The sequence below is a fragment of the Pogonomyrmex barbatus genome, unplaced genomic scaffold, assembly GCF_055798465.1.
Source record: "Pogonomyrmex barbatus isolate J1 unplaced genomic scaffold, ASM5579846v1 scaffold18, whole genome shotgun sequence".
Taxonomy (NCBI): Eukaryota; Metazoa; Arthropoda; class Insecta; order Hymenoptera; family Formicidae; genus Pogonomyrmex; species Pogonomyrmex barbatus.
In genome coordinates this window covers 2,433,652-2,448,066 of record NW_028297114.1, presented here as the reverse complement: position 1 = coordinate 2,448,066, position 14,415 = coordinate 2,433,652, and the positions used below count along the sequence as shown (strand labels likewise).

General features: G+C 38.3%; 1 protein-coding gene across 22 annotated transcripts in view; it reads right to left on the bottom strand.

The window, feature by feature from the left end:
- Window positions 1-14,014, bottom strand: part of para (sodium voltage-gated channel paralytic) — a 49,595-nt gene extending 35,581 nt beyond the window's left edge. For 13 of the 22 annotated variants that reach the window (XM_089075037.1, XM_089075046.1, XM_089075045.1 and 10 more), the window contains exons 1-9: window positions 13,874-14,014; window positions 13,281-13,458; window positions 10,561-10,593; window positions 5,913-6,068; window positions 5,136-5,341; window positions 3,185-3,313; window positions 1,413-1,504; window positions 484-696; window positions 69-129 (exon numbers count right to left, since the gene is read on the bottom strand). In XM_089075037.1, coding sequence (XP_088931163.1) covers window positions 69-129; window positions 484-696; window positions 1,413-1,504; window positions 3,185-3,313; window positions 5,136-5,341; window positions 5,913-6,068; window positions 10,561-10,593; window positions 13,281-13,427 — 1,037 coding nt within the window. In that variant the 5' untranslated portion in view covers window positions 13,428-13,458; window positions 13,874-14,014. Of the gene's footprint in view, window positions 1-68; window positions 130-483; window positions 697-1,412; window positions 1,505-3,184; window positions 3,314-5,135; window positions 5,342-5,912; window positions 6,069-10,560; window positions 10,594-13,280; window positions 13,459-13,873 lie in introns of those variants that run through there. The other 9 variants (XM_089075041.1, XM_089075044.1, XM_089075055.1 and 6 more) reach the window with 3 other exon arrangements.
- Between the last annotated feature and the right edge of the window lie 401 nt (window positions 14,015-14,415).

The following is a 14,415-nucleotide window of genomic DNA, read 5'->3' as shown; positions in this document are numbered from 1 at the left end:
CTTCAATCGATAATATTATCATAAGAGATCATAAGTGAAAGCGAACTCTCAAGCGAATTGTCACTTACCCCGCCCCCGATGAATTTCCGCATAAGGGTATATTTTTAGCTTCGTCCATGTACCAATTAGCTGCGTAGGAGAAATAATAATTTAATAATATCCAATGTATAATTTAATAGTCGGGTATCAAGTTAATTTTTGAAGTTAAAGAATACTTCATTATTTTTAAACAACCAATTAGCACAAATCCCCATTTTGCCTTCCTACACACAGATTATGTTTAAAGGTGTACTATTGAAATATCTTCGAGACGATCGAAATTATTAATTATACTTTGAAAATTTTATTGAACCGTTTGGAAAATAAATATCGCGAAGAGAACTAAAGCTTAAATCTCTCAGATGACGTTTAGGCTTCTTTTTAATATATTTCGACTTTTGAATTAAGTTCACACGAAATAAATAGTCGCGAGACGCCACTTACTTTCGTTACTAACAAATCGCACCCAACTTTCGTCGGTGAGATTACCCCAGGAGCCGTCTTCAGGAAAGTTCTTTATACATTTTTGCGTGAGGACCCCCATATAAATCTGAAGGCCCATCAGCGCAAAGACGGAGAGGGAGAACATCGTCAGGATTATCACATCGCGCAGGTTCTTCACGGATTCTATCACAGCGCCGACAATGGTTTTCAGACCTAGAAAAGGAGAACAGAATGACAGTAGATTCGTAATGCGAGATATGCGACAACATTGGCGGCAACCTGGAGAAGTACCGATCAGCTTGTCGTGCGAGAGAGAGAGAGAGAGAGAGAGAGAGAGATGGTAATATCGAGGCAGGCGTATGGATAAAGTGCGAAATGCGAAACGGGTATACTTTTCGGAAAATATAATTTTAAACGAGGGGGAAGAGCGTCGCGATTGGATGGATAGCGACATGAAAAGTTGTCTGATATCATATTCAGATGAGAGACTAGTTCGATGCAACCTGCAGCTTCCTCTGAAAAATGGAACACGTGAGATCATCGGAATCATATTTCTCACGATAAATTGTCTGTAATATGATACGCAATCAAGTTTTCTCCGTTTCCATCCACGTTTCAAAGCAGTTTCGTGCATCGAGTTCGCTGGTCCGGGTTTCGCGATCAGGATTGGAAAAAATGAAAACAAGGACAAACGAGGAAGAAGCAAACCGGCGTAAAGGAAATCAGATTCGTCGGGATAAATGTCGGACCGAACGTGTACTGTAAAAATATCGGGTGACAAACGGAATGGCGATACGAAGAGCGTTAGAAGCTGCAGTGAGATATGTGTGATGATACGGAAGAAAAACGTACACAACGATCGCGACAAGTGTCGTCTAAAACTACTATGTATTTGCGTCTACAATTCCACTTCTATACTCTAAGCATACCTGGTACAATAGCGACAGTCTTCAAGGCTCGGAGGACTCGAAATGTCCTGAGAGCGGCAAGGTTGCCTAGATCTATGCCCATCGTCACATAACTGCAATACACCCGAACATCACACACATTACAGTGATACAAACAAAAAGACAAAACAAGTTAGAGAAAAGTCGGGGCGGGGTTACGTAGTTACGCAAACGGTTACTCGCTACTTTTCCTATTTCCTACCAAAAATCTGCACGAACTGCAAATGTGTATCGTAAGGTAGCTATTACTGCATGCACGATTCAGTGTAACATGCCGCACAACTTGCCACGGGTTTTCAGATTATTTTTTCAACGTGTTTTCCAAAACCCCCCTTTATTATCCTTTCCATCGATATTTTTTTCAGTTTTGATGATATAACGATATTGAATTATTTTTATTGTATATTTAATTTATAATCCATCAAGATCGAGATTCTCTCATGCTATTTTATATTCTTGAAAAAGGTAAATAGGCTTTTAAAAACTTGAGTTCTTTTACTTGAAAAGAAGTATTGTATTAAAATATTTCAAAAACTCGTTATTAATTTCAACAAGTACTTTTTGAAGTAGAATAAAATCTGATTCCTGTGTTTTTTTTTTTTTAATTATTGCTAATATTTCCTTTGTCAAAATGAAAAAAAGTGAACAATTATTTTGAAAAAAATGGCAATGTCTCAAGAACGATGGAAAATTGGTCAATCTCGTGGCACGCGATCTCGGCGATGTTACGAGCCGCAGTCGAGTACTCGTTTATCGAGTGAAACGTATACACGTATCGATCATCTATGAACAATTACTGAAGTAAGAATGTATGTAGATATGTACTAAACTACAACAATTAGTCAACTGACTTAATCGATTCGACGTAAGAGTACTAAAGTCTAATCAACGTATTACGATGGCAATTAAAAATTCTTTGTTTAAGATCACTAAAAGAGACAAGAAATAATGCTATCCCTATCTAGAAGAACTAATTTAAATACCTAAAATATATATAAATACACCTCAGAGTGTATATGCGTGTATGCGCGCTTGTGTCTGCGTGGATTTGTGAGGCGTAATGAACGAAGATCGAATATATATATATATATATATATATATATATATATATATATATATATATAATATGTAAGTATATAATCGGTGCTACGGAAAATCTTACGTTAGCTTACTCAACCGATCTAGCGAAGAAGTCTACTGTCATAACCTGGAATAATCTAACTTGATACTAATTAACGTCTCGTGGATAATTCCTCCGGTGTACGAATTTTGCTGATATAAAGTTGCCAATTCGAGAATTATCACAATTTTAATTACCACATCTGTAACTTGTAACTTGATAAATTTTTTTTCTTTTTCTATCATTTTTTTTAAAGAGCCAAATTGGTTCATTTAATTCGACGTCATTGAAATAAATTGATAAATTTAATTGTTTCTGCAAAAATCATGTGTTTTAAATAAGAGTGCGATAAAATCTAGTCTTCGTAATAATGTTTCTTAGTACAAGGTCGAGGTAATTAACATGATTATAACACGAGTACAATTTTGAAAAAGATAAGAGTGATACTCGGGCACTTTCATTAGTATCCACAGAATCAGCACGATGACTTTTTCTCAAGAAAATGGCGACGATCCTTTTTGCTCAGCATACTCTACCGTGTACTCCGTCATGTCTTTACATTTTCTTTTTCTTAATCTTTTTCTTTCTTCTTGCCTTTCTCTCTCTTTAAGAAGAATAAGTTTTAACTACTCACGCTAAAGCTATAACTACGAAGTCGAGCCAATTCCATGCATCTCTAAGATAGGTAAAAGGCTGCAGAATGAAACCCCTCGCCATCACCTTAACGGCGGACTCAAATGTGTAGATGCCCGTAAATATCACTCTGAAAACAAACACACCGTTCAGCTTTTTAAATGCATTTTACATTTCGCTATTCTCTGTATCGCGCTCAACACGCTTATAATCACGTAAACGATATTCTCGCGCAAAAATGTGATCATAATTATCGTTATAGTAATTCTCCACCTAACATCACGTAATTATTTTCTAGATCTAATTATTACGAATATATATATTTACATTATACAACTCTCAGAATAATATCTATCGGTAAGTTCAGAAACATGCTACTGAAGAAATTTTACATTAATTAGCATGATCACATTTGCCAGCGAGACCAACTGCGTCTAACTTCGGCGATAATTTCTGACATCTATTTTCTTCCGGTAATAATCTATCGACATCTATTTTATTGTATACAAATTAACTACCAATATATTTGCATCTCAGGCACGGCGCACGCGAACGAATTATTTACAATCGTAAGAGATAGCGAATAAAAAAAAAAAATAATTTGTCACACTTAGCACTGTAATATTTAAACACAAGAATGCGATAAAAAACAAGATAAAAATTAGATTTCCGATTATTTATATTTAACCCTAGTAATATCGAGTTTTTACTGTTTATCTTAAAGCTTTAGGTATTTTTCTACCAAATCTTGAAAAATTTCTGAAAACGACGTCAACATAACTTTGCATGTTGCATCGTTCGCGCGATTTCTTGCCCGTTGCCTAATACTATCGCTAGAGAAACTAGTACAAAACTTACCAACAGAATACAATTTATCAGAGTCTCTACTCATATATTAGAGCTATAACATGTAGAACATTTCTTGAAGTATCTATACAACATAGATGATTACGCTGTGAATCTTTAATGAGATTTATTCTAGCTAAATAAGTATCGAAACAGCTAAACGTGACAGTGAACAAATAGACGAGCTAAATTTTGAAATTCGACGACAATAAACGCATCTCCAAACTTATCGGTAGACTAAACTATATAGGTTTACAATCACTTAATGACAAGCTAAAGTGTATATTGTCCCAATCACTGCAGAATCCTCGTACATTAAAAGTGTTTTTGTCTCTTCATCTCTTTTCCACTTGCATTTATAAAATGCGACTATAACATATATTTGTTACATGGTTTTTTTTCTTCAAGTATCAAATACTTCAAACACGAACATAACTCGAATATAACTCAAAGAAAATACACAAATAGAGATTAATTAAAATGATAATTAAACGTCACCATTGAAATAAATAATATTAAACAATATATTCAAATAATTTTATGATAACCGCTAGAATTTTGTTCTAGATGATATTAAATGGTTAAAAACATCAATGACACTTACAATAAAGTAATTTTAAAATTGTAATGTTACTCCAAATCGGTAGTAGAAAAACAAAGTAAAAGTTTATATTTTAATTAATTTTAATTTTATTTAATTGTAGAAAAATTTTAGTCATAGAATTTTTTCAACAAAATATGTTAAAGCCAAAAAATTCGAAGAACGATCGATTAGACTTTAAGGACGTATTTAAATTTTAAAATGTTTTTTTTTTTTTAAATAAGATTATTTTTCGTAAAGCTTTCGTAAATTCAGACATCATGTCATGTTTGTGATCGATTGAAAGTGGGCATTTAATTTTGTTGAAAAGTGTATCTAGTATAGATTCATCCAAATATAGTCTGAAATCTTTAATTTAATAAATAGAGTTCCTTCGATCAACAATCTTGTTTTCGACAAGAACGGAGAGTCTTGATTTTCCGTTGGTTATAAAGTATTAATTCATTTATCATCGTTGATAGTCGATCGTCACGATTTGCAAATGAGGGCGACGAAAGATACTCACTCGGTGGACTCGATGGTGGGCGTGGTGGGCATGATCATGAGTATACAGTTAACCAATATCGTAGTGATGATGAAGAGGGAAAAGAGCGGGTGAACCAATATGTATATGGCTACACGCCGTATAGGGTTGAACGGGTCGAGCATCCACATCGCGTCCGTCGCCGAGAACCTGAATATATCCTTTCCCTTGCTAATGACGACGAAGGTCTACAAACAGAAACGTACCACAAAATTCATTAAATCGGACACGAGTAAAAACAGACAAATTGATGGGCAATCATTTAAAGAGGGTTGCTTCGCGAATGTAATAGTATGTTTTAAAAATAAAAATATTGATAACAAATATATCTTTAAGACCGCATTAAAATAATTATAATTATAATTATAATTATCTGTTTTTTTTAAATAAGTAAAATTTTTTTAAGATAATAATAATATAAAGATGGTTATGTAAGAAAATTGATTAATGCACGAAAAGTATATATACATATATATATATATTTTTTTTAAGATAAAGAAACTGTTTTCAAATTCTGCGCGATTGTAATTTAAATTACAAAAATATCTCGATATGAATATACGGCTTTTAACGTTCAACCGTAAAATAGTTATACGAAGCAATTATGGAGTTGAAAGGCAAAGTTTGAAAATAGCCGACCGCCAGATGCAGCCATGGCGAGCCGGCCGCTCGTTAGAACCCACTCTAATATTCTGCATCTCGTGAAAACTCGGTTTCTCTCAAGAGAGTTAAATTAATTAGTGCGTCAATGCCTGGTACCCTTTGATTGTGATAGAAGCTATCAATATCCTCGAGAGGTGTGGAGGCCAACTCGGGTGGAAATTCGTTGTGCAGTCGGACCGGGATCGGCGCTCCCTGCTCGAACATCGGATCCGGCTGAGGACCTTCGTCCTCGTCCTCGTCGTCATATCGCACCTGCGAACGAGATGCTCGTAAGATCACTCCGATACGCGTATCTCTTTGCCATATCATCACCACGACATTTTGCCGCCTCGGCAAAATGACATTCGAATTATCGTAGAAAAATATTATCCCAAGTAATTAAAATATAAAAGATATATCTTTGAAATTCTATCGAGAGCAGAATTATTCGAGTGACTGTAACATTCCTTTTATCGAAGCGAATATGTCAAGGATATATGATGTCATATAGAGAAAAATTTGATCTCGGCCACTTGTCGTGTTTTAGATTTAAAAAAAAAAATTATTTTTATTCCATTATTTCATTCCATTATTTTTTTTCACACTGGCACCGTACATCTCGTAAAATTAAATTGGGCCATCACATATATCGCATTTCATATTCGAGCATTAAAAAGTAAAAATAATCGAGCAATCGATGATACAAATATATTTCCAAAATACCGATTTCTTCGACCATAAATTAAATAGACAATAGATTTGGCTTATATGCGCATTTGCATTTTCATATTCGACGATAAAACGTGCCGCGTGATACAGAATGTACGCGGAAATTAATTTTCAAATATTTCAGTAATTCTTCATTATTCATGGCACAAGAATGTCATGCATAATACAAAAGAGATATAACAAGAATGCATAAAATAAATTATTACTAGAGTATGATTCCAAAAGCTTTTCTCGCGCGTATTATGTAAATGCATTTTATACTTATAATTATATCTACATTATATACATTTTCGAAAAAAATATATAAATCTTTTACACGGTATTACACAATCTTCGTTTGTAAAGTATTTCGCACGAGATTTTTTTTCGCGAAAAATGTGACGTTAAAATATGCATTTACGAGCACACCCTGTAGTACAGGGTAGAAATATAAACTTGACCGTACAGAAGGACGGAAACCATACGGTATCGTGTTTGAACTCTCGTATGTGGAACGCGAACGTGAAATATTCAGCGCCGTCGTGATGAATATTCGAACAAATCGCTTCTTTGGAAATATATTCATCCGTGTACTTTTCTAAGTGCACCAGTTATTCATAACCCGCTTTTAGATGAGCTCGATGCGTTACACCGCATCGTCGTCGCCTGTGCATCACAAAACAAAATTTCAACCGTGTGATTTGAAGGTGAAAAACGGTACTTTAAGCGTATACTTTAAGCGTATTGCGTGCGATTGTCACGTGTTCCCGAGCGAAAAGTGAAAAGTCTGATTTCTCAGAACGCCGCGAGATATCCCCAAGCACACAAAAACTTACTGAGAATTGTAATCGCTGATGAAAACTCGAAAGTTTTATTGCATTATTGCATTTTAGCTAACAACTTGCCAATAAATTACAGCATTACGTGAAAGGCAAAAAGCATAGTAGAATACTGATGTATTCACGTTGCAAGTTCGGTCGGTGCTAAAAACGGGTCGTGAACATACGAACCTGAAGAAAGTCCACGCGAGACCTGGCTCGACTTTTGGCCCCTCCTACAGCTCAAATTTTCTGTCGAGTCTTAATTAGAAATGCTAATTCCTATTTTTCTATGCTGATTCAACTGGTACTAATTCGTCTATAACGCTCTAGACACATTAGCTCTATTTCTAGTCTCTAGTCCGATCCACCGTAATGGAGCATTGGTGATAACCAGTGATCTTCGTCTATTCAGGGCACAGTCGCGCGCAAATTGATATATAAAAGCGTATGCACGGGCAAATAAATGTCTCGATCGAAATAAAGCGCTCGGTATATCTGTCCCCATGGAGCCTCCAGGCCTCGTACTCCGTACTCTATGTTTATGCGCTCACGTAAATTTATGCGCTCACGTGAATTTAAGGCGCTTAAACCACACTGAACGATCCGTCGCCGAACGTGCGTTCGCCTCGCAAAGGCCGGCAAGACGCAACAAAATCCCGCGAATGATGGAAAGATGGAGATACCGATTCGAGATCGACCTCGCGAACTCAATTGCGGTTCCTTGCGGAACTAGGCGTTAAAAATTCAGTGTCCTACACCTAGAAGGTAAAAGGATATTCTCTACTCTACAAGATCGGTGTTACGGTCTAAGATACCTAGGTCTAAAGTTGCGCAAGCCAAAGTGCCCGCCGAGTTTTCTGCGCGAGCGAAAGCTCTAAACTCGTGCTCGTGCGTGCCGAAAGTTTGGGAACTCGTGGTCGAATCCCGCGGGAGCCGCCGCCGTTGGAGGTCTGGACGCCGTCCGGAGATTCGATCACGAGGCCGGAAGAAGCATAGTTTCAAGCATAGTGCGCGAGAAACGCGGGGAATCATTCCCGATCCCGAGATGTGTTCCCGATGTCGTTCTCGCGCGAACTTGACTTTCGTCAAGGCATTTCGCCGGGAGCGACAAACAATGTCGCGAAGGCGCCGACGGGGATTAAGATTGTTTTCCGGGCTGTCTGCGAGCCGCCAGCACGGCGAAGTTCTCCCGTATAGAACTTCCTATTGTTGCGACCAGCCATAAATCAATACGATTCCGGAGGATGCACCGCGTTATCGCGGCTATGCGCGACTCGCGCATTTTGCTTCGATTTGCAGCTGCGACGATGCGCGCTCTGGTTCGTTAATTTAAGAAATTAAAAAAAAAAAAAAGAAAAGAAAAAAGAAAGAAAGAAGGAATGAAAGTCAGCTCAAGCGTCTGCACGTATGGCATTACTATCTGTGTAAGCGTTACCAGGCGACCGCGACCTCCGCTCGAAATATTCATGTCGTGACACTACCTGTGCGTTACTGCGCATCTTCGTTATCGCCATTCCGGTAGGCGTTTTTCTTGACGGCGAAACTTTTTAAGACCGCGCCCGTGTACGTCCCGTTAACATAAATTGCACATTTTCATTTATTATCTGAACACGAATACGTGGCACGAATTTGGCCCGGATCACTCCGGAGCGATTCTCGAAATCAGGTCACATCAACTTGGATGCATCTTTAACTCGTACCCTTCGGATCACCGCGTGACCGAATCTGGGATTAATTGCGATTAATTTTAATAAAATAACAATTTTTGTTTCATTCAATTAATTCTGGACGTTTACGAGAGATACATGTATATTTATGCTATATCACTTGATACAGATTACTCGTCTCTCTCGACTTGACACTTATGATAATTGAACGATTGATATGATTCAGAACGTCTCTCTCGTTACGATTGATTCCAAACTCTTCTGCAAGCGTGCCGTAAAGCGCTTTTAGAGGCACAAAGATTCCGAAAGCAACAAATATTTCGAGGGAAAGCCGCGCATTAAGGCGTAAGCATAGCTCGCTTTTGATCGTAAGACGTCAAGACACTTGCCAAGGAACGTGTATTCGTGTATTGCAAAACAACCAAAAAAGGGCGATATACAGAAGCACGCTGCTTTGTATCGTGTGTGTATGTGTGTGCGTGTGCAAATCATGAGACTTTATCACGATGTTCTCGATCACGTTGTAATATCCCCAGGGGTGGTGGGGACATTTCGCGATTGCGATAAGAAAGATAAAAAAGATACCCGACATTGAGATACGGCGGAGGCGAATTCGCGCGCGTTTCCTAAGAATAGTCCACGAATTAATTAATCAAAACGTTTCGAATTCAATGCCTCGTGGATTAAACTTGCACATCTTTGGTATCTGGTCGATATATCGATTCGGGACGATGACGCTCAGGAATCGATATATACATCGTGGCACGCAGAAAACCAGGGATTGAAACCTTTACGAGCGCGACCGTCTAAAATGAACGCAAATTCTCCTCAAATCAAACGTGACAGTCGAAAAAGAATCATAGCTGAAAGTCACAAAAGTCAAAGTTCACACCGAGATTGTCACTAACAATTCACCGGAAAAAATATCGTCGTCACAATAATTTGCGAAAAATACTGTTTAAAAAAAAAAAATATATACTATTCTGCTTCATATTTTGTAATCCACAGGTAACAAAAAAAAAAATAACAAATATTTCGTAAAATTGTTTGAGGATAGAGCAATGAACGAAGAAAAACTAAATAAAATTAAAAGAATAAAAATTAATAATCGACTGTAAGCAAAATCGAATGTGAAAAGTTTCGGTTATAAACGTAGGTTCGAATGTGCTGCGAAGGTGTGGAATTGCCCGACAATTTATCGAAAACATTGATTCCTCTTCGACATCGGAGGAACCGAAAAGTTCATTATTCTTGTTTTCAATCCCTGCACAAAATGTGAGCAAGTATTGTATCGTATGTGTGGCTTCGGCCAGTGAGTGAGTGACGCGTGTCTAGTCGATCGATCGGCCAAATGCTGCCGACGGAGGAAAAATCATGAGATCGTGTGCGTGTCTGTTTGCGCGTGTGTATGTATATGTGTGTATGTGTGTGATGTATGTATGTATGTATGTATGTATACGTATGTATGCGGCGTGTGCATATGTGCACATGTGTACATGTGTACAGTAAGGTAGAAGAGTCGGATGAGATAGAGAGAGTGGTATTACTTAGCGTGACGTAACGTCTTACTTCTTTTTTCTTTTTCTTCCGTCCAAAACCTTCCTGAAATTGGAGAAATGGAGAAACAGTCGTTACACACAGAGATACAGAGAATACGGGGGAGGGGGGAATTTCGGTGTGAATGAACAAAGAAAAAAAAAGAATATGCTATTATGCGGTTAACAAGGGGGCGACAAGAAGTGACGGGTCAATCCGTAGCTTTCGGAGAGGTAAGAGCTGGATCAGGCGAGTTCAGAAAAACAAAATAAAGAGAGAGAAAGTGAGAGACATACAGAGAGGAGGGAGAGAGAGAGAGAGAGAGAGAGAGAGAGAGAGAGAGAGAGAGAGAAAGAGATTAAAAGGATAAATGACACTAGGAATGGGAGAGAAGAAACACAATGTTACATCACGACATAGACACACGACAGGAAATACGGAATCAAGGCGGAAAGGGTTTCCGAGCACATCAAGCTTGATCGGGACTGGATTAACTGTCGGAAAAATACGGTTCATCTGGGAATTGAAAGATACTTTACACGGCAGAGAATTATAGCCCGTGCCACTATCAACTATCTTAAGACAAAAATATTAGGGGAAATTCCAGTCGGTAAATGGACCGTAAAAATTTTGTATATTCCTCTAAATATTTGATTACAACATAACTTCTGCCAAAGTGCGGTAGGGAAACGTGAAAAATTTATCTGTATAAATATACCGAGTAATTCACAAACTTTACGGCATATTAAAAAATAAAATGCGAAAATAGAATAGACCGATATATTCTTAGATTTTTTTTTTTACGACTCATTACAAAGAGAGGGATGATCGATGATAATCCAGTCTCGATCTCGCTTCTCTCTCGTTCTCTCCTTGACCTTTCATCGCTGGGAGTATAATACAAGGAGGCAATAAAAGGAGAGGATTTGCTCCTCTTGCGAAAGTAATTTTCAAACAGCGCGATCAATGTTGAACGATAGAGACGCGGAGGAGGAGGAAGGTTAATAAATAAATCCGCTCTCCTTTTATCGGCGATGCTGTTACAGCTAGTTATAGGAAAAGGGGGAGGAGGGGGGGGGCGGAGTGCAAATTAGGAACGCTAATTATAAGGGATGTAGGAGACTCATTTGTTGGATTTACATTAATACGCTCCTCCGTGATAATCATCTCCCATCGCGTGGCACTCGCGCGTTATTCATTAACGCGAGCACGATGGCGAGGAGAATGAGTGGAGGTAGCCACAACACACGAGCGATATCCACGCACATAAATAATATATGTATATATATATATATATATATATATATATATATAATATATATATGTATATATATATATATATATATATATATGTATATATGTATAAGTAGGCACAGAGAGATAAGTAACATTGCAGACATCGAGCTTCGTACGTGACATATCTTTCGTAACACACACAATACATTACCCGACGACAGAGATATGTATAAACAAATGGATTTAAATAGTCGTCGGTAGAGAAAGATAGGTTACATCCTCTCTACGATGGCGATAGATCAAGCGAACAATCAACGGGGACAGTCGAGTGGATAAGGGGAACTCGTGGTTGCAATTTGACATATGTAAAAAGAATGAATGGGAAAGGGTTTCGCAAACAGGGCGCTACAGCTAGGCATAGAAAAATTAACGATAAGACAGCTCATACTTAAGACCGATCGATAAAAAAAAAAGCTGCATCTCTCATAGGATGTGTTAAACAATGTATATCCTTTATAGGGAACAAAAATATTTAAGTTGAATGCGATCTAAAAGTGCATCTTAATTTCATTGTTTGTTTATTTAAATAAATTGTTTATTTAAATAAATTGTTTATGAAATGCACATGACAGGTGCGGTATTATTGTTTGTCCCACTGTTTCTAATGTTTTTAAAAAAATTATTTCATATTTGTATTTATTCTCTATTTGTTTTACTTGAATACGTACTTGTTTTAAACTTTGTTAATTAAAATAATTTTTCTTCGATAAAACATCTTGCAAGGAAAAACTTGATAAAATTATTTATATATGAGACTGAACATTACGTGACAAAATCTTAAGTATGAGTGGTATTTAATGCAAAATGTTTATTTAGCGCAATGGCTACCGGTCATAGAACCGAATTTTTTCCAAGCTCTAAGATAACCTGTCGTGCAACAGGATTTTCATAAAACATTAGGAAAATATTATATTTTTTTATGTTAAAACTCGTAAATCTTTATTGTTACGTTACTCGTCTGGTATGAACGTCTATGTACGTATATGTACAGAAAGGACAGTAATTACACAGGGAAATTATCTGATCGCACAATCGAGCTTGGCATGAAAATTAGCAGCGTCAGATAAATATACCCGCTAGCGTTAATCAATGTATGACTAACTGAAAAATCATACAACGGGTAACAACAATCTCGAAATAGCGGTACAAGTTTGGAGAACAATAAGCATATGTACAACGAAACGCAAAGCATATTTCTTTCGAAATTATGATCTTTTTACAAATTGAAACGAGTATATCTTCGAGACTCCCTCATGAAATAATCGGGAAGGATCGGAATACCTGGACACACGATCGTCGTGGAAACGATCACGTAATTTATTTGGCGCTACTTAAGGGGTGTTCCTACGAAATATACGCATATGACGAATTATGTATCGATGTGTAGTTGATGCGCGAAGAGAAAATTAGAAATAATCGCGATCGTGCGACGAGCGCATTACGGCCGCGTTCCGTACCTCGCCTTCCGCTCTTCTCTGCTGAAGCTCCCTCTGCCTGGCCTGTTCCTCGGCGATGCGAGCCTCGATCGCTGCCAGGGACTCCCGCGTGAACGGACGGAACAAACTTCTTTCTTCCTCTGATATAGAGTCAGAATCTTCGGACATTGTCTAGGCTGCGCACAGCTGAGCCACCTTCCTGCGAGCACGAGTCGCGAAATCAGTGAAAAGCATAAAATGAGCAGGCGAAAGAAAGATGTGAAAACACTAAAAAAAAAAAAAAAATTGATATATCGATAAGAACAATACTGATGGACCGATGTAAATCAAAATTATTATTCGATATAACAGAATCGATTTCTCCATATTATTCACTCTGTCGATCAAAGATTGATGGCAATGGGATTCGTAAAAAAAAAAAAAACACGAAAAAAATAAGGTAAAACTGATGTAAAACTAAGGCAGTTCATTCCGCGCTGTAAATACTTCGAAGCGTCCAATTGACTAGTGGAAAAAAGTTTTATCAATTGATCGAGGAAACCACGGATTGGACCACCGGTTTTAACTAAAGGATATCCAAGGCGAGCTTTGCTTCTATCGCAAACCGGACTCACTTTTGATCGGTGCTAACAGTTCCTGAAGTGTAGTGTGCGCGTGTCCCACGACGCGGGGGGGTAGTAAAGTTGCTGCTGCGGCTGATGGGGACGACGGGTCCGGTGCTGAAAGCGGCGCGACTTGCCGGCTACCGGCCGGTTCCTGGGCGTCGTCGATTCCGGGTGCGTCGTGCCGACGATGCGGTCACACGACGCCGTTACGTACGGTCGGACGGATAAGGGCGATCCGTGCAGCACGTCGATTGCCGATCTGCCGCTGTTCTTGCTCTCTCTCTTCTTGTCGATCGCCGTCACGCGAGTACTGCTGCTGCTGTTGCTGATGCTGCTATTGCTGCTGATGCCGTTGTTATCGCTGGTGCTACCGCTACTTCTAATTTTGTTCCTGTTGCGGATACTGCTCTTGCTGCTGCTGCTGCTGCTGCTGCTGCTACCTGAATCTCGTTCCAACGAAATGGCGACGAGAAATGACGAACGCGCTGCGGCAGTGCGTGCTATGTCGGGGACCGTCCAACGCGAACCAAGATTTTTCATGTCCGACCTAA